At 40.5% G+C, this 23,590-nt stretch overlaps 1 protein-coding gene across 4 annotated transcripts in view; it reads right to left on the minus strand.

The window, feature by feature from the left end:
* Window positions 1-16,820, minus strand: part of TRPM3 (transient receptor potential cation channel subfamily M member 3) — a 621,784-nt gene extending 604,964 nt beyond the window's left edge. For all 4 annotated transcript variants that reach the window (XM_065406154.1, XM_065406153.1, XM_065406152.1 and 1 more), the window contains exon 1: window positions 16,644-16,820. In XM_065406154.1, the coding sequence (XP_065262226.1) occupies window positions 16,644-16,820 (177 nt within the window). The remainder of the gene's footprint in view (window positions 1-16,643) is intronic.
* Between the last annotated feature and the right edge of the window lie 6,770 nt (window positions 16,821-23,590).

The following is a 23,590-nucleotide window of genomic DNA, read 5'->3' on the forward strand; positions in this document are numbered from 1 at the left end:
ATTCTTAGTTCTGCATGCATCAAGAAGAATATGCCACTTTAGTTATAGTCTCAAGCCAAAAAAGTCACAGTATGACCACTGCAGTCTTTTCAAACTTTTCTATTAAAGATTCCTCCAACTATTAACCACTGCATTAATTTCTTGAAAGCCAAGCATTACTTTAAACCAACACATTCTTGCTGAGCAACAGATTTCCATTTCCCTACCTAATATACCATAGCAAATTGCTTATCATGCAATAAGTTTGCGCCGCCTGTAGTTAGGCATGTTGACTGCATATTTCTATTCCATATCATGCTCATTACATAGTACTGACACAATCAAAAATAAAGTATCATCTTTGTGGCCTTTGGTATCTTTATTTAAATAAAGGGTCATATCAGTGTACTCTGCTTGAATTAAGACAATACAGACAGATCATCATCAAGAGCATGGGTGGTACATAAAATGGCAAACAGATACCAGTTAGAAGCCTTTAACCAAAATACTGGATAGATATATTACTTGAGTGCTGTATAGTATATTTCAATTCCATTGTTGTGCCACACTAAGCTGACTCAGAGTTGACTTTTGGATATCTGTTAATGCTAGTCAAATGATATTCATTGATTGGCTTCGGAAAATATTGCCTTTATTCACTGAACAGTATTTGATTAGTTATATACCTGGTTAAATACTTAAAAATTGTGAATAGTTTATTTAATGAATAATGACAATTGGGGTCAAAGTTTAACCAATTAACGTTAAACTAGCTCTATCATCTGCAGTGTAATACCTCTATTAATAATCACAATCAGAAAAGGCAGAAGCGATAGTACAGTAACTCCTCGCTGAACGTTGTAGTTATGTTCCTGAAAAATGCAACTAAGCGAAACGATGTTAAGTGAATCCAATTTCCCCATAAGAATTAATGTAAATGGGGGGGGTTAGGTTCCAGGGAAATTTTTTTCACCAGACAAAAAACTATATATTATATAGATATACACACAGTATACATTTTAAACCAACAATTTAATACTGTTCACAGCTATGATGGTTGTGAAGCTTGGTTGAGGTGGTGAAGTTAGAGGGTGGAATATTTCCCAGGGAATGCCTTACTGCTAAATGATGAACTAGCACTCGGCTGAGCCCTCAAGGGTTAACACATTGTTAATGTAGCCTCTCACACAAGGCAGCACGAACACGAGGGAGGGGAGACAGCATAGCAGACAGAGACAGACACACACCTTGTGTGTGGGAGAGAAAGGGGCAGTGTGCATTTCTGAGTAAGCTGACCCACTCTTAAGTGCATTGTCTTTTTAAGTGGATCAGGAAGTTAAGACAGCAGCTGCTGCCCCAAGCTCTCTCTGTCTCTCTCCAGCCGCGTCCCTTCCCTGCTCTATATGGAGAAGGGGTAAGTGGGGTGCAGGGGGAGGGGGACAGCCTGACATTACCCGCCCCCCGCACAGCAAGCAGGAGTCTCTGGGAGCAGCTCCCAGGCAGAGGGCAGGCGCAGCACATGGCAGTGGGGGGGGAGGGACAGCTGAACTGCCCGGCAACGGATAGCCTGCTGGGCAGCTGCAGCACAGGGAACTTAGGGGAGCGGGGAGCTGATAGGGGAGCTGCCGGTCCACCCTGGTTACAAGCCCCCACCAGCAAGATGCAATGGGCTGCTCTTCCTGCAAGCAGTGGACAGGCGGCTGCCAAACGACGTTAGAAGGGAGCATTGCACAATTTTAAATGAGCATGTTCCCTAATTGATCAGCAACGTAACAATGAAACAACGTTAACCGCGACGACTAAGTGAGGAGTTACTGTACACAGCAACAAATACTCAGAAGCAACTCAAGACAATGTGCTGCCCTAAGCAAAACTTCAGTGTACTACCACCCCCTCTGGCCCTAGGACAGGGATTCTCAATGAGGGGGGCAATGTCAGACCTTTTGGGGGGGGGGGGGTGCAGCAAGCCGTCCAACAATTCAGTGACTATGGTAGAAATGAGTCGGGAGGGGGAACAAACACCAAGTCACAGCACTATTCACTCAGTTTTGGCCTGGCCACCCCTCTATCATGAATGGAAGGGGCAGCTGGGCCAAATTCGAGCGAGTGCTATTGCATTCTGGTGCATAAGGTTGCAGGACCACTCAGGTTCAGCCTGGCTGCCCCAGCAGCTGCTTAGCATGCCTATAGCTAGAGTGGCCCCTACAAATATTATTTCTGTTTATTCTACATTTACTAAATTAGTCTAGTACTTGACACTTCTCCCATTAAGTAGTAAGATCTACATACAGTAACCCTACTATGAATCTAATTAGATGTGTAATTGAGCTTCTGAAACAAAATGTACATAGAGGTGAATTGTTTTCACTATATCTGAATCCTTACAAGATATTCTCATAAATGTGGCAATATAAATGTGTTGGTATGAAATCCATACAACTCCGGATCCAGAGTACCTTCTGGGACATTTTGAAAAGGGGGAAGCAGGTTAACAGCATTTATAAAAAGCTTATTGACGGGGGGGGGGGGGCGGCGATGTGGTGATTAAAGTTTGTCATGGACTGTATTTTAATTGATTTTAAAGTTCATCCCCTTTTAACCCTGCTACTATCCCTAAATTTTCAATTATACCCTTTCACAGTCTCCAAAGCGCTTATATAGCCTGGTTGTTCTGTAACACCTGTGGACACTAGAACAAATTGCAACTCCTCTAGCTTCAACTGAGTTAGATCAGAAATTAATTTAGCCTATTGTGAGGAGATTGACCCCTCATCCTACCATTCTGTTAGTTAACAAGGATAGCTCAAAACTACTAGAATTGTACTTTCAAATAGGAAAGGCTTTTCTTCAGCCCATTCCAGTTGGTTATCTGGGCTACAGATCCATGCAACATTTATCCTCGTAATTTCACTGCCACAAGAAGTTTTAAACTAGAAATGGGCTTGAACCAAAACTTAAGACCTCTGTGTTAGAAAAGTTTCAACCTTGATTCAGACTTTGCAGCTGAAGCCACAAGTTTTTTCTCCTGTCCTTAAAAGAGTTCTCAAAACAAAGTTCAGTCCTATTGTAATTGAAATAGTTCTAGCACAATGGAAGACCAAGTATGCTTACCTATGTGAGTAGTAACTCTTCATTGGCTTAGCTTGCAGCAAGGGAGATTTAGGTTAGATATTAGGAAAAACTTTAATTATAAAGATAGTTAAGCACTGGTACAGGTTAACTGGGAAGGTTATGGAAGTCCAGTCCTTGGAAGTTTTTAAGAACAGGTTGGATATACACCTGTCAGAGATGGTCTAGATAACCATAAATCCTGCCTCAGAGCAGGGGAAATGGACTGCACTAGACCTTTCAAGGTCCATTCCAGCCCTACGTTTCTATGTTTATACATATATTCCTATATATAGGGTTACCAGATAGCAACTGTGAAAAAACAGGACAGGGGGTGGAGTAATAGATGCCTATATAAGAAAGAGTCCCCAAAAATGGGACTGTCCCGTTAAAAGCAGGACATCTGGTCACCCTACTATATACCATCATTTTCATCCCTCTTCACCAAGACTACCTTTCTTGCCTTAACTACACTGATTCCAGTGCAGTTTCACAGCTTGCACAAGTTCTAAATTTGTCTCATAGTTTTCCACCTAATCAGCTACTAAAAATAAAACTATACCATGTGGAATCATAATAAGATATTTAATTATGTAATATAAAAAAGCAGAAAAAATAATCACAGTAAATACCATGTCATTATCAGTCAGTGGAAGTAATGTGAAGTAAACATCCATAATAAGTTACCACATTACCAAGTTATTACCTGGTATTCTTCCTCATTACAAACAAGCACTCAAACATGCTTGCATCACCGTCAGTCATTAGCACTGTGGTTTCCTTTGCCTGTTTATTTACCGATTACCTTTGAAATTCTTTCACCAGACAACCAGACATGTCTATACAGAGACTAATAAATATAACCACAATGGGTTTTTTTTTTTGGGGGGGGGGGGGGGGGGGATATATAAATTCTTGTAGGAATGCATTTCATGGCGGGGGGGGAGGGAGAAGGAAACAGGCAAATACTAGTGGATTGAATAATCTCATGTGTTTTATACAGTCACCAGACCATATTGTCTACAACAAAACCACTTATGACAATAGTGAACAGCACATAGGACTTTGTTGCTGCTGCTCATATCTTACACTTGTTAACAGAATAGGAATTAGGTCCCAATAATGTGAATCAAACAAAACGGTTTCAATATTTGTTACTCCTATGTTCTAAAGTTTCAATTAATAAACTCCAGCAGTCCCATCATACTATGAGGTCTTTTAGAACACTGTTTTGGTTAAGACACTATTTCCTCTTGGTCCATGTACTCTGAATCTCTATTATGGCTCCAATGAGTCACTTCCAGTTACAATTACTGGGACTGGGCTCCCATGCTTCTAGTAACACAAGTTATGTCACTGTCAAGCAAGGTATCTCCTGCCAGTATTAGACTGAAAAAAGCCAGTTGTAATTAAAAATGAGACCTTAAGTGCAATTTACATCTTGTAGGGCGAGAAGTGCATCTCAACATGTTGCCTAGACTGCTGAAGAAAGTTAAACAGTTTTCTTTAAACTTAAGAGGGGGCTTTATAACAAAAAAAAAAAAAAAAAAAGTCTTTTACTGCAGTTCCAACATTCAAGACAGGACTTTTTTTTTTTTTTTTTGCCTTTTAATCACAAAATCCTTGCTTGAGAATAAGATTCCAGGGGGGGATGGAATGGACAGGTGGGAGGGAAATTGGAAGAATGCATTCAAATGTAGAAAAATGATTTGGCTTTTGTAGCTTGGCAAATCGGGGGTTTTCTTATCTATTCCTCCTTGGTGCTCTTCTCTTTCTGCCCCTTCAAATTCCTTGTTTCTGTTACTTTAGAAACTTCAGGAGTTTTTTTGTTTTTGTTTTTAAAGAATTGCCTAACATACACCTTCAAGGAAAATGTGTATGATTACAGACCACAATAGGTCTGAATGCACATTATGCAAGGGAGACTTCCAGTCCAACGCACGCACTTGTTCTGTAGGCATTTATCCAAAGCCTCTGTCTCCCCACTATATACAGACATAGGGTCTCAACCAAACTAAGGGCCAAGATTTTCAAGAGTGTCTATTGATTTTGAATTCTCAGACTAAGACACCTTTATAAGGGCATAGGTTCATCCATCCTTAAAAAAAAAAAAAAAAAAAAAAAAAAGGCACCCCTTAAAATGTCACCTGCTTAAAAACAGACATCCAAATATCTCTAACCACTTTTTGAAGTCTTGTCCATTGCATTTAACACTGTATCATCCCACTTAAAAAAAAAAAAATGTCCATCTCCTTTTGATGCAATTCATCTAATATAAGGCACTTGCTTTAATTTCAGTTTTAATTTCAACTTGAGAAGAGACTACACACACACCCCATCTCAGCAAACTAAATGGGACACTTCAGTATTTGCCCAACTTATCATATCGCAGAATTAACAAAATGCGGAGTCATTTCTCAGACAACTAAACAGTCTCATTGTTAAAAAAAAAAAAAAAAAAAAATCCTCAAGACCTAGCCAAGAGGTACCGATATACTGGGGGAAATTTTCAAACATACTGGAATTAAAACTTTTCATTATTTTTCTTACCATGTTTGTTAAGTTACTAAAGCTGTGTGTTAAAACAAAAGTTGTCCTCCCTCTCTCAGCTCTCTCTTTTGGTCCTGCAGGGAAACCATAAAGCTGGATTCTGTAATGACTTACATCCCATATAACCCACTGAAGTCTTTAAAATTCTGCTCTCAATGGCACTCTCAATTGAAATACACCCTTCAGAGTTATTCAGCTCAGAATCTAACCCATTAACTTCAAAAGGATTGGTGAGTGAACATATCAGCATAGAATTTGGCAGAACAATCAAACTATAATTTCAGAGTCATTTCAGATTAGTAACACAGGATGATTTTATTCTAGAATCAAATTGAAGTGAAAAAACAACATGGGAGAGAGAAGGCATTCACACACCTCTTTACAACAGTTATAAAGAGACTAAAAATGGCCGTGTGCATGTATAAATTCTACTTCAAATTTGTTTCACTGTGAAAATTTAAAAAAACACTCCCATAACAGCCTAAAAAAAGAGTCCTATTCTGACACTGCAAAGAAGCAATATTTACAGATCATCTGCAGCTTGTAACCAAACTCATTTATGCTTATACTAATATTAAAACAAAAGTTTGACCCGCTGCTGTGACTTGCACACAGACCAATTATAGGGAACTCTGTCAGGTATTAGTTCACATACAGGTTTGCTTATTGAAAGCCAATAATACAAACCAATAGGACTTATTTAGAAAAGTGATGAAGGTACTATATGCTGAATAGATATTAATAGAAAATTAGGGTTGGAGGAGACCTCAGGGAGATCATCTAGTTCAACCCCCTGCTCAAAGCAGGACCAACACCAACTAAATCATCCCAGCCAGGGCTTTGTCAAGCGGACCTTAAAAACCTCTAAGGAAGGAGGTTCCTCCTAGTGAAATATTTTTTCTTAATATCCAACCTAGACCTCCCATACTCAACTTGAGACCATTGCTCCTCGTTCTGTCATCTGCCACCATGGAGAACAGCCTAGCTCCATTCTCTTTGGAACCTCCCACCCCTTTCAGGTAGTTGAAGGCAGCTATCAAATCCCCCCTCACTCTTCTCTTCTGCAGACTAAGTAAGCCCACTTCCCTCAGCCTCTCCTCATAAATCATGCGTCTCAGCCCCCTATTCCTTTTTGTTGCCCTCCACTGGACTCTCTCCAATTTGTCCACATCCCTTCTGTAGTGGGGGACCCAAAACTGGATCAAGTACTCCAGATGTGGCCTCACCAGTGCTGAATAGAGGGGAATAATCACTTCCCTCGATCGGCTAGGAATGCTCCTACTAATGCTGCCCAATATGCGGTTAGCCTTCTTGGCAACAAGGACACACTGTTGACTCATATCCAGCTTCCCGCCCACTGTACTCCTCGGGTCCTTTTCTGCAGAACTGCTGCTTAGCCAGTTGGTCCCCAGCCTGTAACAGTGCATGGGATTCTTCCGTCCTAAGTGCAGGACTCTGCACTTGTCCTTGTTGCACGTCGTCAGATTTCTTTTAGTCCAATCCTCAATTTGTCTAGGTCACTCCGGACCCTATCCCTACCCTCCAGCATATCTACCTCTCCCCCCATTTTGTGTCATCCGTGAATTTGCTGAGGGTGCAATCCATCCTTTCATCCAGGTCATTAATGAAGATGTTGAACAAAAACGGCCCCAGGACCGACTCCTGGGGCACTCTGCTTGATATCGGCTGCCAACTAGACATCGAGCCATTGACCACTACCTATTGAGCCTGATGATCTAGCCAGCTTTCTATCCACCTTATAGTCCTTTCATCCAATCCATACTACTTTAACTTGCTGGGAGACCATATCAAAAGCTTTGCTAAAGTTAAGGTATATCACATCCACTGCTTTCCCCATATCCAGTTATCTCATCATAGAAGGCAATCAGGTTGGTCAGGCATAACTTGCCCTTGGTGAATCCATGTTGACTGTTGCCAATCATCTTCCTCTCCTCCAAGTGTAATATGTTGAACAAAATTTTAGTGCTCCTATGTTGAGGAACAGCAGGTCAATGTTTATGGTTAAATACTGACAAGCACCACTTTGGGCTTCATTACCAATCCATACAAATAAGATAGATGGAGAAAACTTTTCCCTTAATATTTCAAAGCAGAAATTTATATATTGCAACATTAAACACTGCCTGTTATAAGAAATTTAGGCAAGCGTGCCTAAAATGTCAAGTCTGTACTACTCATCAAATACCACTCCTCCCTATCCACACACAAAAAAAAGTTTCAAACCTCTCAGAACTTTAGATAATTGCTACTAGATGGAGTTCAAACAGGATACATACAAAACAAAAAACATTAGATTAACAAAAAATAGGTTTTAGTGAAACAGAGTTTGTTTTTAAATCTTCAAGTAAATATAAGAAAGCATTCAGAAAATTATCACGTACCAAATGTTTAAGATGTACAGTTTTAACAAACAGAACATTGGTTATTTAAAAAAAAGGACAATGAATGACTAGAAAAGTAGTCCACAAAGTTCAACCTGCTTATCAGTACCTTTGGCTCCTCTGCAAGGGATTGCTTCCACTTTCATCAATAGAGTCACCACCAGTAAAAAGAACTATTATTAAGAGTATGATGACAAAGCAATAAATATTCTGGACAGCAAGGCTAAGCATTTCAAAATCAAAAAGTTAATCTTACAAAGTGAGAACTGTGTCTGATCCACCAGATGTCCTGATTCTCACAAGTCTTCTATATTATATGCATTAGCTCTCACCTTTCCTCTCTAGTCAAAACCAACTGTCTTGCTGGCAGAGGCTTTACTGCATTTCTGATTACTTCACTTTCTGTATATTGAAGTAATCACAGAGAGATTGTGTACTAGTACCCTGAATAAAAATGGCGGGGAAAAACCACCAATCCAAAACAAAAAAGCTTTGTACTATCCTGTTTGGGCGAAATACTGTCATCCACCATACAGGACAAGTGTCTGGGCTGCAGTCAAGGGGCTCTCTGCAGGAACTTGAGACTGAAGGAGGGAACAGGAATACCTCTCCCCTCCCACCCCAATTTGTGGAGTGGGTCCCTCCACAACTCTCCCAAACTGCTTGAGCACAGAAAACCAGTACAGAAAGAGCTTTCACCACACCAAACCAGTGTATCCATCTCCCACTCCCTTCTGCAACACCAGTGCCCCTGTTCTGCTGGGTCTAGGTTCTTCATAGTTATGGAGAAGGGGTATTTGACTCAAGTTTTGAGTATGTATGTACGTATACACACACACACCACTTTTTTCTACACATTTCTGATACATTAAGTAACATTCTACTCTGACTTCAAACACCTGCTCATAACCTACGACTGATAACGTCCTACATATTTTACAGAACATTTCATCCATAAGGATCCTAAAGCACTTTACTACTATACTCCACCCATCACTCAAGTTAACAATCTCTGGAGTGGAATACAAACACTGCTTAATAACACTTGCTAACAAGTAACTGTTTAGGATATGAATTGAAGTGAAGCATACTACATTCAGTTGAAACTATAAAGAGAAAAATTAGGCAAGCAGAACATAATTGTCCAAATTCAACTTGAAGAAGATACCTAGGTAGAGCTGGCTGGAAAACAGATTTCCCACAAGAATTCCCTTTCAAAGTTTTCCCCTCTAGAAATTCTAGTTTCACAAGGGACTCGTCAAAAATATAGGAAAGTTCCCCTCCCTCCCCCCCACTCACGTGTTCTCACTGGGAAAAGTCAGGAGACCCCGCTTCCCCCCCCCAAAAAAATAGTATAAAAAGTGTTTCACTTTGGAGGAAAAAAATGTTACTTTCAGGCACAAACTGTTACTGTGTTCCAACTTTTGCCAGTTGGAAAACAAGTCCAAAACCAGGAAAAAATCCCACAAATTTGAACCATTTTTTTTTTTTTTTGGTGAAGATTTGGGGTTGGGGGTGGGTATCCCTTCAGAAAACAGAGTCAGAATGAACACTTTCTGCAAAATGTTTGTTTGATGAAAACTTATTTTTTATTAAAATACGTCAATCCTATCAGATTGACACCTAGGTTAGCACTACTATTCTTGCATTAAAAAATAAACATATTGCAATCTTTAAAATTACTATTGTTAATTCCTCACATTTACATAGTAGATTAAAGATTACAATGCCTTTGACTTATCTAGCATGTCTCATTCATAGATCTCAAAAACATTTCACACAGGCTGCAAGTATCGTTATCCCTATTTTACATGTGAGGATCCTAAGGCCACTAAGAGTGGAAGTGACTTAATGGAGGTCAGAAAAGTGAGTGTTCTATTCAAGTTTTAGTGCAATGTCCTAGCCACTGCATGACAGCTTTAACTACCCTATTCATCCCTTAAGCCACAGATGTATATGCCCACACCTTAGCTATGCCATGAGCTAGCTGACAGATACATTCAACACCTGTGAGTGACAGAGTGCAAGTGAGAGATTGTGTCAGAAGATTCCAATGGAGGACCAAAGAGACTGCTCAGAATTTAAAATGATTTGTTCCCCACCCAAATAGAAATACTTTATGTGCTTATATTTTTTCTCATTGATATTTTCTTTTCATCTTAATGCTACTTTATATAGCCTAGGGGGAAGACATATCTTTTCATATTACTTAAGTTTCAGTTCAAAAGAAATCACCTTTAAAGAAAGATCTTGCATCAAAAGTGAGTGGTTGTACAGTTATTTAGCTTCTCTATTGTAAAACTAACCCACTCGAAAACCCACAATGGGTTAAAATAACTACACAATACAAAGGAAACACCTAGTATGGACACTGACTTTAGTTATAAGTGGTGCAGCTAACCTCTTATGACCAGAGTTTAATAATATAGGATGAAATCCTAGCCCCACTAAGTTAACAGCAAAATGACAAGACTCCCATTGATTTCCATAGGGTCAGGATTTCATCCACAGCTAATTAAAGGATGAAGAGAGGAAAAAGATAGTCAAAGTTTCCTACATTTAAGCTGTGGCCTTTCCATTACATTCTTCAAATCCCACCCATAAATTTATTATTTTATACCAACACTGACTGCATTTTGTCATCTTTACTACAGCAGTCAGTTTTGATTACAATATTGAGTTTTGTTTAGATCATACTGCTTGTGTTTTTCTGTGGTCTATGCACTGTTTACTATTATAAGCTGCCAATATTAGGAAAGTTTTTCCCACCTCAACGCCCCACTCCCCACAAATCAACACTGGCCCATTCACTCTTCCTTACAATCTAAACACCAAAATAAATATAGGCCAAACCAAAAACACCAGACCCTGACAAAACTCCACCTACCCAAAGGAAAAAGATTACAGGCTGCTATCCAAAGGGAAAGGACTAATAAAATTAAACCTTAGGTACAGAATTACTAATTGTTACTTTTTACTTCTCATGATTTGAGGTTTCATACTTAGTCAGTAAACTCTACAGCCATGCAACCAAGAGAATGGTTAGAGACTTCAGATACAGTTACAATGCAGCAGGCTGTAACAAGATGTCTGAATCTAAGTTTAGGCAGACACTGGAGAGCTTCAACTCTATTTAGGCATTATGCAATACTTGTATGAAGAAAACTGGAGCGATAATATCCATAATACCTATCAATGCTTTGCTTGTTGTCATCCTTGTCATGAGAGGGGGAAAAATCCAGGCTCTCTGTGATCAGCAAAGATAGAAAAATACACAGCATGACTTAACACCTATAACCAAGAACCAGTCATGCAAGTCACCTTGACTGACTGGTGAAGAGACTCTACAGTAGCATGGTTGAAAGTGGACTTTAATATGCTGGACTTTGACATCTCTCAATAAGGGGACAATAACTCTTGTATGGGCAACAAAGATTTTTGTTATTTTCTCCAGGGAATGCTTGGTGGATCTGTTGATGTACCTTCACCCTGATATGATAAGGCAGTATAACACCTGGGACTACATAACCAGATCAAGTGGGTGTTGGTTCCCACTGAACAACCCCGATTTGTAGAGATGCACAATTTTTTTTCCGTCCCCCTGTGTAACCCACATAAGGAAGCCTACCTAACTGGGCTTTCTATAATATTCAGATGTGATATTGTGCAAAACACACCAAAAAACAAATCCACAAAAAAACCACCATCTTTTATTTTCTCTATTTTTAATCAATCTTGTTTTTAAGATACTCTGATGTGGGTACCTTCACTTAGATGGCCCTAAAGAGATATGAATTCAACTTCCGAGGAAGGGTGCCAAGAGATAAGGTGTTTCTGGAGCCTAACCGCCACCCCACTTACGGTCTTAGATACAAGGGGCATGGACAGCAGTGTCCTCTCCCATTAAGGTATATGGCAAGAAGGTTGTAGCAAGCTAACACAGGGAAGAAGCTTAAAGACAAAAGGAGGAGATGGAGTTGGCTGGGCATGACAAAGGGTTATACTGAAATTATGAAAAAGAAGGCAGACCTTAAAGGGTACCAAGGTTGTTCCAGAACAAAGAATGAGAGGGATAGGCAAGGCCATCTCAGTAAAGAATGCATTCTTGACAATCGATACAAGAGCAAAGAAATCCACATAAAAGTATCTTCTACACTACTGACCTAAGCAAAACTATATAAGTCATCTGTACCATGAGGCTGCATATTCTGAAAAGTATGGTTACTTTAAAATAAGTTGTGGCAGAGAGATGGAGATTGTTGGGGGGAAAGCATGATGCGGGGAGGGTGGGGATGGAGTCAGGTCTGGAGGTTCTAATGCTTAAGAAACAGAGGCTTAAAAAAAAACTGGAAAGAGAAATAGTTCTGAGAGAGGGTTTGTTGTCAAAAGATACTAGTTGAACTCAAGCCTGCAGGTCTAACCCATCTAAGTGGCAATACTAGCCCATGTACTATAGAACATTACTGAAAGTAATCAATTTCTAAAATTTTAAGATAATAGAATTGGCTATTGTTGCATCCTCGTCTGTAATTTTATTTAAGACAGTTTCAATGTGACACTGAAACCCAAATAAACCCAAGTCAGGCAACTGCCTACATTGTAAATAAGATTTTAAAAACAGATCTAATGTATATACTGAAGAAGACATTATCTTTCAGACAAGCTTCTAAAGAAAATAACCCCTCCTCCTCAAGAATGAATGACAACTTTTATTTTAGGCAAATATTCTTCTACATAAACTATTCTGGAGCTATATGAAATGCAGTTGCAAGTAACATGTATGATCTAAAAAGAGCAGACAGGTATAAGCACTTATATGTCCCCAGCACCATGGCATAGATTTGGTTTTTTTTGTTGATTAAAAAAAAAAAAACACCACACAATTTTTCTAGTAGGGGTAGTCATGATCAAGTCTATTGTTGCTGGAAGGTGGGAAGTGAAGTCAATCGACTCAGACAGTAACTGTGTATTATGCTACTGAGTTATTTTCTCTCAACTATTTCCAGCAAAAAAATATGGAATGCTTAACATTAAAGATACTGTACTATAGACCTATCATCATCATCATCATGTCTCAGAAGCTTCAGCACAAGTTTAATGGGTGGTTTTCCTCCATGTCTCAGCCTTAGAGCATGCAATAAAGGAACTGGAAATATACCTTGTACAATGTCTAATACTTGGCTATAATTGGCTTTTCCTGTAGCATAATTAGAAAGTCAAAGATTGGGTCTTTTAAGCTTTGGCTGCACCTGTAGATAAAGAGAAGTGTAACAAAACAAAACAAAGCTTGCCAATGTTGGGAGCATTTTCTATGAGTGCTACTCATGAACAGTGAACTCAGAATTCAAGAACAGAAAGTTTGTACTCAGTAAGTAGGCATGCAGTTGATGGGTGTGGCAGATGTCATCTTGCTCCCCTGTCATTGATACCCAATGGAACCTTCTCTCTTCTTAAGAGAGCGTTAGTGGCATGTTCTGACATTTCTGAGCAAATAGCCAAGACACCTTCCATTAGAATAAAAACAAATTCGTATAAAGAGCTATTTATTCTTACTCACGTACCCATGACAAACACTTCAAGCAATGTAATATACAAGTGGTTAATGGAAGCATCCCTCCTTTTGCCAATATTTCTTGATGTAAAATGGGATGCCAAAGCTGTACTCCTTACCTATACTAGTTACTAGATATTTGAAATGACCACCTTAAAGATAGGAGATTGGATTTCCACAAGCATAATGGGCTCTTTATATGGTGCAAGTGAGGAGGCCAGGGCAAATACCACATATCTAAAAGGTGTTTGGGCTGAACAGTAGGTTTAGTGTAGAAAACTAATTTTTAGCATTTAAGGCAGCAGTCTGAGTTAAAGCTTTTCCTTTATATTAAATATTGTCAGGATTGAGGCTTCTCATGCTTGCATCAGAATGTATAGTAGATTTCCCTTCCAAATTACCTCAGCCTGAACCATTTAACCCTTTAAAAATCTACATAAAATGTGCTCTCCATTATTTGTTCCTCCAGCAGTGTAACTATACATATGAATAGTATCATCATGTAGGACCATAAAAACCCTTAGTAGGTAGCAGATTACTGATAAAGTTTTAGAGTTGAATCTCCACTGCTTTGCACCCATAATCTTTTTACACCAAAATCAGAATATTAGAATTACACCCTTGTTGGACAAATATAATGACTACACAAGAGCCAAGGCAGTTGAGAACAAAGTCAGAGATGAGAGGAGAAGTTTTGAAATATAGATGAGCTCAGGTTAAAGTTCCAATCTGATAAGGGATCCGAACTTTGAGAAAAATACAGGATTTTGGTTTGTGCCCCTGTTTAAAGAAACAAAAACCCAAACATTGAACTGGAGCTGTATCTGTAATTACAGAAAAAGAACAAACATGTATTGACTAATATGTTCCCAAAACAGTGGAGAACATACCCTACTCTTGCTTGCTCTAAACACAATCTGTAGAAGGTTAACATTCTCAAATAGATTTTCTGAGATTATATGCTAATATTTCAGATAGAGTGTCACATAATAGGGAGACGTGTTGTAAAAACAGCCACTGATATACCCTGTTTGTTTTGTGGTTAGCAATAAACAAAGATTTATAGAATCAGTCTCACATTTACGGTCATTTCCCTCCCCACCGTTTCTGGAGCTGAAATATGGTGTGCATGTATTACCTTGGAAATACCATTTTAAAAAAGAGAAGAGAAGAGGAGGGGGAAATTGGTAATTTCCTCTTGTTATTGTGCATAAATTAGCTAACACTGTACTATGGGTTCAACCTGTGTTATGACATTTTGTTTGCAACTTGAATCTAATTCAAAGAATCAATCTTAGTTATAAGAAAAATATTTTGTAAAATATGTATGAGACAATTAAAACAAGACTACAAAATATTTTTTCTGAGATATTGATGATAGAACTCTCAGTTCTATCTAGAATATTTCTGCTGTGGAAAAAAAAGTTTGAGGCAGTACCACAATTTCATCTTAAAAAAAAAAAAAAAAAAGGTTAGAATTTTAATCTCTCTTTTCTCCATAGATCAGAATACTATTGCTTCTCCACATGTCTTCTGGTTGTCATAGAACTCCTCCTACCATAGGTCTTTTCACCCTTATGTTCTTCCCCCATAGATATTCAACCTGTGGATATTTTCCTTGCAACTTGACAACTAACAAATCTGCACGTACATTTGAAATAAATCACTCTTACTCCATCGAATCAAATATACAACCTGAGAACTGAAGCAACAGGTTTTTGCCAAGAACATATGGTATTTTTCCTAAGCAAATGAAGACAGCAATGGTATGCAAAGTAAAATGAGAGAGCAAACTTGTAACAATCCAGAAAGATTTATACTGTCCCCTCAATTTTCTTGTGCATTTTGTCAGGAAAATTAACATGTGATATATACTTTCAAACACAATGTGTATATTCATAAATATGTCTGTCAATCTACCTTACAAATTCCTAATGCAGCCTCCCAGTGTTAAGCAAAAAATAAAAGCTTTTTTTTTTTTTTGAATTGTATTAAAGTCTTATATTTGGGAAAAAGTTAATATTTAAAATAGTGTGTCCGGTTAAATGAACCATAAAAGGGAAAACTACAATAGTTCATACATTCATAATGCATTGCTTCTAAAGAGGATTTAAAATTATTTTAAAGGACAAACTTTCAGAAGCGTGTTCATGGGCTATCAGAAGAAAAACCATCACAAAAGGAGGGATGCTGGGATGGTCCTTGCAGCAATTACAGAGCATTATGAAATCGCACGTCTAAGTGTAATGTGAAAACGCCAGTAGGTAAGAGATGCATAGTTTATGGTGGTTCTATTTGATTATTCAGATGTCTATAAATCCGTTCCATCACCAATATAACCAGGGCAAGCATTAGGAAATGGCAAACCTTCCCCCGCAGCCCCAGTTATTCGGGCTGGTACAAGGCAACAGGAGGTTTCCTTGCCCCGATCTCTAGTCAGATTCAGAACACAATACATTTTTTCCCTAAGATGCAACAGTTTTCTTCCTCATCAATTGGAGGTGGTATCTGGTCATTTTAACAATGCAACGATTGAGACACTGCCTTAGGCACGGCCGCTATTCATATTCAGAAAGCTTCTGTTGCAACAAGTGAGAGGAGGGAGTGGAGTTTACACACACGAGATGGGGTTTCACAGTGTGGCTAGCACCACCCGCCAGCCGCGATGTTTCTGCGGATGCACACGGGAAGGTTCACAAGCCACTGGGTTTAGCCATTACAGGAGTCAAACCACAACGTCCCCTGTAAAACACACCGGAGTTCCCCCCCCCCCGTGAGAGTGGGACGCGCTCCCTTGCCGGCTTTCCCACCCAGGGCTGCGAAAAGCCAGGACCCAGCACTCATGTGAACAGCTCTCCAGCGAGGCCGGGTAACGAGACGGGTGCCACACCCCAGCAGCTTTGCCCTAGTCCGCTCCCACCCCCCAGAGAGGCTGTTAACTGTGCCGAGGGGAGGCCCGCGAGCATGTCCTCTGCGGAGGAGAATTCCCGGCTCGGGGCCCCAACAAGTTGAGGTGCTTTGAGGCGAATAGGGAAGGAGCCTTGCGCACTTACCGGCGCCTGCTGGGAGGCGAGCCCAGCCCGCTTGGTGGAACCCTGCCTCGAGCTTAACCTTTTCCAGGACTCAGCAAACCTCCCCCGGCTGGCGCTCCTGCTCCGTCTCCTGCCCGCTTCCGCCTGCTCCGAGCAGCCTTTCTCCACCTCACTCGGGCTCTTCCACTTCTTCCCCATCTTCGAGTCAAGTTTGCTCTCCTGGCGCGGCTGGGCTGCGGCGCCGTCGTCCCCCTTGCGGCACGGCTGGGCGCGCTCTCTCTGCGGCCGCCCTTGCCAGCTCCGCGCGCCTGCACGCGCCTTTCCCGGGACGCTCCCCTGGAGGCGCGGAGCTGCTCCCGGGTACCGCGGCGGCGGGGTCTGCAGCAGGCGCTGGGGGCCGGGTCGCGCCTGGGGCTAGAAGAGCCGTGCCCTGCTCGGCGTTCCTGCCGCACGCCAGCTACCACAGCAGCACAGGTTGCGCTGGTAATTACGTTGCCAAGAAACCGGGGGTAGCAGCTGGCTCAGAACAAGCGGCTCTTCTCTCCTTCTTCGCTCCCCTCGCCCAATTCTTCCCCAGCTTATGGCAGGGGAGGAGATAACGGGACCAAGCAGCCCTGCCCCCCTCACCTGCCACCTCTAGGTCACGTTGTCCTACCAGGCGAAGGAGGAAAGTGCAGCTAATAGGGACCAGCCCAGGGGCACGAAACTTGACACACTCCTAGCACCTTCCCCTATCCCGAAAAGAGAAAAGCTCCACCTTGCCTTGGTCTTTCCCAAGAGGGTAGGTGGTGCCAACCACAGGGAAAATTGCCAGAGTCTTTCTCACGTTTCCTGGCACTAATTTACCGGGATGCACCACCCCCCCACGGTGGGCAAAAACAGCCCCCATGCACGGGTTTGGTGAGAGGTGGCGGAAGGTGAAACTCATCAGATGAATTGCAGGTTGATTGTTGCAGCAGCATCCGTTAAGACACCTGCGGGATTCTTTCCCCCCCGGAACCACTGAGTTTGTTTGGTTTTAATAATCTTGATCCCCCGGGGGCGAAGAGCAATGAAGAAGCTGCTGTAGATTAACCTGCTAAATTTGATCTGAAGCCACTGTGATGTTAAAGGGCAAGTTTCATTCTAAATAAGCAAGAGCGGAGAGGAGACAATTAAGCTGTTATATATTTTACAACCGAGTGTATTGAAGTTGCAATCTAGGAACCAAGGAATTAAGCATACAACCCATGCAAGCAAGGAAATATATTGGGGGGAATTAAGGGGGAGGTAAATTGCCTTTCCCTGTTGGAACATGTCCATTGTGTTTAGGCTGTACACACCATATACGACATAAAATCATCTACGGTTTAGCATACAGCCACTGTGAGTGGAGTTATTAATGGAGCTGGAGAGTTCTTGTATCCTTCGGTTTACAAAATAGTATTTTGCAGTAATAAACTGGCTCGTATCCTAAAATCTCAAAGAGCTTCAGGTACAATTAGTGTACTGTAATGGCCTTGTCTCTGAATTAAAATTTAGAATACTGACTGAGGTCCTTCAAAGATGCCTCAAGGTGCAGCATAATAAATCCATGAGTTTGAGCGTACATTCATGTAGTACTGTTTCATGGATAAAAAGGGAACGTTTAAAAAGAATCCCTTGATGACCCACTTATTCAAGTCTAGGATGACAAGGTATAACAAGAGTGTCAAGGAGTACTTAGGAGACCATGCGTCTGACGAAGTGGGTATTCACCCACGAAAGCTTATGCTCCAATACTTCTGTTAGTCTATAAGGTGCCACAGGACTCTTTGTCGCTTTTTACAGATCCAGAATAACACGGCTACCCCTCTGATATTAGGAGACCATTAAACCCTTGATTTTCATTTACCAGTTAACCCTCCTTACAGAAATTCCTGAAGAAATGTTTGAATGGAAAGTAGTTTATTATATTTGTGCATATTGCCCATCTAAATAAAATATCTAAACCAAATCAGATCCATTCTATATAGCCTGATGCAACATTATTCCCATTTATGTCCAGGTTATTTAATGTGATTCATGAAAGTGGAGAGTTGCTGCACAGTATGTTTAATGCCATGATAATATTAGGAAGGCTGGGTCAGCAAATGCAAAATAATGCTAATATCTCTATTAAATGTAGATTGGGAGCTAATGGCTAAATACTTTTTATGAGCTTAGGAAGCCTAATGCCCTCTGTTATACAGTCTGATCAAGTTGGTTTCAAAAAGTGAAAGATACCAAGTAGATAATTTGAGGGGACATTTCTCTTCCCAAGATCTGCAAATATTCCACGATTTATTTATCTAGCAATTGGGTCCAATTCCTCTGAATTATATTTCTTCTTGAGTAGCTTCAGTGACTCTTTAGTGAAATGCATCAGCACTCAAATCAGTAGGGTTGGCCAATTTAGAGATGTCATAATAAGCAAATACATAATCTTATATGCTTGCAATAAGCATACATAATATTGTAAAAAGTTAAATTACTATTTTATCTTTTACAAGACAGGTCAACACTTCATCTCCTGTGATGTTTCCTCTGGCTCCTGAACCTTTGGCCTTAGCTATTAGAAAGCAAATTACCAAAATCAGGGAATATAGTTGGCCATTGGAAAATCTAAAACCTTCTTCTATGTGAATGTTTTTTATTCATATTAATTCATAAGTGAATTTATCCATTCTATCCTAATCATCTTAGAACCCACAAAGAAATGTGGGACTGTCTCTGGTCACAAGGTTAAGCAAGACAGAAAACTACTCCTCAAGATAGGATTGAAGGAAGCTGGCATCCTCTCTCTCTCTCTTTTGCGGGGAGGAGGAGGTGGAATAAGAGTCTATTCCATGACAGGAATAGACAGGATTTATGGATACAGAAGTACTTCAATAACCCGAACTCTAAAAATAACAGAAAATAAACCCATCTTGTAAGTCAGTCCTTCAGTGCTTGAAAGAGCAAATGAGGTTCTTTCACCAGTTTTGTTACCCAGACAGACAGAGACATTTATTTAGTGTAGTGTAGCTTGGTTTAAGAGAGGGTGAATGTTCTGCTTTGGAGTAGTGGCACTGACAGGCTGACTTACAAGATGGGGACATATTTTGTAGTCTTTGGCATAAAGATTAAAATCAAAACTCCAAGCCACAAAAGAATTGAAGTAAGGCTGCGAGTTTGTCACGGAAGTCATGGATTCCATGACTTTCTGTGACTTTTGCAATGGCCAGTGCAGCTGGCCCAGGGGCCACCTGAGAAGCTCAGGCAGCCGCTGGGCCAGCCGCACCAGCTGTTGCTGGGGCAGTCTTGGGCCACCAGGTCCCTCCCTCCCCAGCAGCAGCAAGAGTTTGGATACGTGGGGCGGGGGAGGGGGAGGGCTCTGGGCAGCTCTTACCTTGGGAGGCTCCCTGGAAGTGGTGACATCCCCTTCCCTCAGCTCCCTCCACCTGCAAGCACCGCCCCCCCCCAGCTCCCATTGGCCACGGGAGCTGCGGAGCCGGCGCTTGGGGTAGGGGCCATGCGCGGAGTTAAGAGCTGAAGGAGGAACATGTCGCCACTTCCGGGGAGCTGCGAGGAGTCGGGTAGGGAGCCTGCCAGCCCTGTTAACCACCCCAGCACCAGTGGGGGTCCCAGGCTGCCTCCCCCAAGCACCCACAGCACCCCCTAGGCTGCCCCCCGAGCACCCATGGCATCCCCAAGCCGCCCCCCCACGAGCACCCGTGGCACCCCCTGACCCCCCAAGATTTAGTCAGGGGTAATTATAGTACAAGTAATGGACAGGTCACGGGCCACGAATTTTTGTTTACTGCTCGTGACCTGTCCATGACTTTTATTAAAAATACCCATGACTAAAATGTAGCCTTAACCATAAGCCAAGTAGAATTTATCTTTCATTGTGTATGTAATATGTGGAGTGAGTCATAAGAATAATGGCATCAGAAGGCAGGATTTTGTGAATGGCTAAAGTCTAATTTATATATACCGGTACATACAAATACTTAAGCTGGTGTTGGTTTCTCTTCAGCTCTTATTAAGGATGCGAAGTCAAGCACTAAAAAGAAAATACCAAAATTGTCTTTGTGACCATAATTCAGCTCCCTTGTGTATATGCATTATGGTACTGTCTTTAATTACATAATCACATTCTATTTTTTCTACAGGACCTCTGCTTCATTCACTGTATGGAATAGTGTTTACTGTGAAATGGAGAGTAAGGAGGGCTGATTCAGGTTCCTTCTTTAATCAGGGGGCTGAGGCGTGGCTTAGTACTAAGCATTGTGAAGATATAAAATTATTAACAGCATTCAGCAGGAAAGCAGAGTTGAGAACCTACAGTCTTGCTAGGACCCAGCCCAGTGCATCTTCCCCTAGATCAGAAGCAGGAGCAGGATACATTTTTGTCTATATGACTGCTTCAGAATGACGTAAGAGACTCATTAGGACTGAGAAGGATGTGCCCTGGAGACAGAATGTTAAGAGTTTAACAAGCTCTATTGCACATGCGCAAACAGTGGTTTTCTGAAGCTCGTAATTTAGCAAAATCTGGATGAACTTTCACAGGGACAACAAAAGCCACCTCTCTCGCCACTGAACTATCTGACACATTTCAAGTTTTGCTGAAAATCCTTAAGGAGCTAGAACTCTTAAAAAAACTGGAAAGATTGGTTAAGATTGTTTAACCTACCTAGTTTTCACTTCGCTCATTGTCAGAATGTGCTGCATAATTTTTTGCTAAAACTTAAAAAAGAAACATTAAAACAGAGGGCAAGATCATATCTAGACAATTTCAGCTCAAACAATTAAAATTTAGCAAAGATATAAGTAATAGAAGATAACGGGTTATAATGGGAATTGTTAGACAACCATAATAGTTGAGATTTTTATTTCATTGATATTGTCTTGTCTTTTTCTCCCCCTGCATATACCTTTTAAATAAAGCTACTAAATTATGAATAACATCCCTGTCAAAAATCAACTGTATGGCCTCTGTTGCAATCAGACTAGAACCTTTTATTCCCAAACAAAATTATTAAGGTTGGAGTTAAGGTTGTAAATATGTATCATTAACAAAGGAAAATGTAATAAAATGCTGTGGTTTGTTTTTTTATTTTAAAAATAATTGAGTGCCAGCACATTGAAAGTTAAGATTACACTTTAAAAAAATCTATACGTATATTATAGCAGCCTCAACGTACAATAGACAACCTCACCTTTGCTCTTATATTCTTCCCCATATCCTCCAAAATCGGCCTTTAAATTGTAAACTCTTTGGAGCATAGATAGACCATCATTTATTATATGGTTTGTACAATAGGGCCAACTTGGTTGTGGTCTTAAGATACAATACAAGTGTTAAATAATAACATCTACATACAATTCATTTTCAACATTTGCAATGTGAACCACATACATTCTAGACTGTAATATACTCAATTTATGATTTTTATAGGCATCACTGTGACAGAATATATAGAATATGTCTTGTAGTAAGAGGGTCAACACTCTTCTCCTGAGCAGAGGAAAGACCACATCTGCATGCCCTAAGTGCAGGAATTGTCAAGAAATCTGTTCATGAAAGAGATATGTTTACACTGGGCTGCAGGGAGTTAGATAATTACCTCAGCACATTGTTAATCTGATTCTCCTCTACCACTAATCTAAACTCTTTACTCAGTCCCCTCTCTCATTCCATCTATTTCTTCATTCCATACATACTTTATTCATTATTGTCTCCTCTCCTGTACTCACTTTCACCCTGCCACTATGGAGAATGTGGGGGAGGGGAGAGAAAGAAAGAATGAGTGGTGAAGAGGACACCAACCAGGCATCAAGTAGAGGTTGGGCCCACTTCCCCTAGGGAACAGCAGTGATGGCATGTTCATATGCCACTTACATTATATTCACATAAGTTACATATACTTTTACTCCATGTTAGTTAGGAAGACTTTGGAACGCTTAGTTTAAATCTCCAAATGTCAGAAGGTTTGTTTTGAGCGGGTTATATTACAACAGTCAATTACAATTCAAGACTCACTACACCGTTGTTTCCATACCTGCCTGTGTTTCTCCTAATCTGCCACAACCACTACTCCCTCTATCACAAGTTATCCTCGGTTTCACCTTTCCTTGCCAGGAGAGTACACGAATACCTAAACTCCTGTAGTTCAGGTACACATCAAATACCAATCCAATTCCCACTTCATTGTCCTAATAATACTTGATTATGCCAAGCACTGTAAGTTTTACAACTCTTTTAATCCTTTACCAGGAGCAAAGTGATTAGTCGTGCCCAGAATATGGAAGGCACTATATAAAACTAAACTGCAAGACTAGAACCTCTTGTGCAATTTTAATGTAACTAGGAATGAACTGTATTGTTGAAGGAATCTATTATTCCCATATTCAAGTTGCAAAGAACAACTTCATACAGCTGACCTTTTCCCTTCTTTATACAGAATCCCTGTAAAAAATCATTCCTATCTAGATATAAACAAACCACATTAAAGAGAAGGAAGCGGTCTAAGTTTAATTATGCTTTTCCCCCCCAAACTACTATGTTAAATTAAATGGAAGTAATTAGATAGGAAGCAACAGTTTAGCTAGTGCCTTTCATTTTTAATGCATATTACAGAGTTCATTTGATTCATCTTATGGGAAATTGTTATTGATTCTATTTTATAATGAAAAGTAAAAAAGCCTGGTGGAGTTTTCTAGCACTTCAAACTTACCCTACACATCTCTTTCTTTGTAGGTTCTGTTTCTCCATTGTCTATCAGATGTAAATGACTACACAAGATGCAAGGCAGTGGAGAAACGAGCAAGTTCTGTCTGACGCACACTGCCACATAAACAAATAGCAAGGGGCTAGAGTGCTGGAAATGGCACCATTACTAAAAGTGTATAATTAGCTAAAAGAGTCTGGAAGCTGGTGAATTTCAGCTTAACTTGGTACGTATTTTTGAGTTTCTAACTCA

Source organism: Emys orbicularis, chromosome 6, assembly GCF_028017835.1.
Source record: "Emys orbicularis isolate rEmyOrb1 chromosome 6, rEmyOrb1.hap1, whole genome shotgun sequence".
In the NCBI taxonomy this organism is placed as follows: domain Eukaryota; kingdom Metazoa; phylum Chordata; order Testudines; family Emydidae; genus Emys; species Emys orbicularis.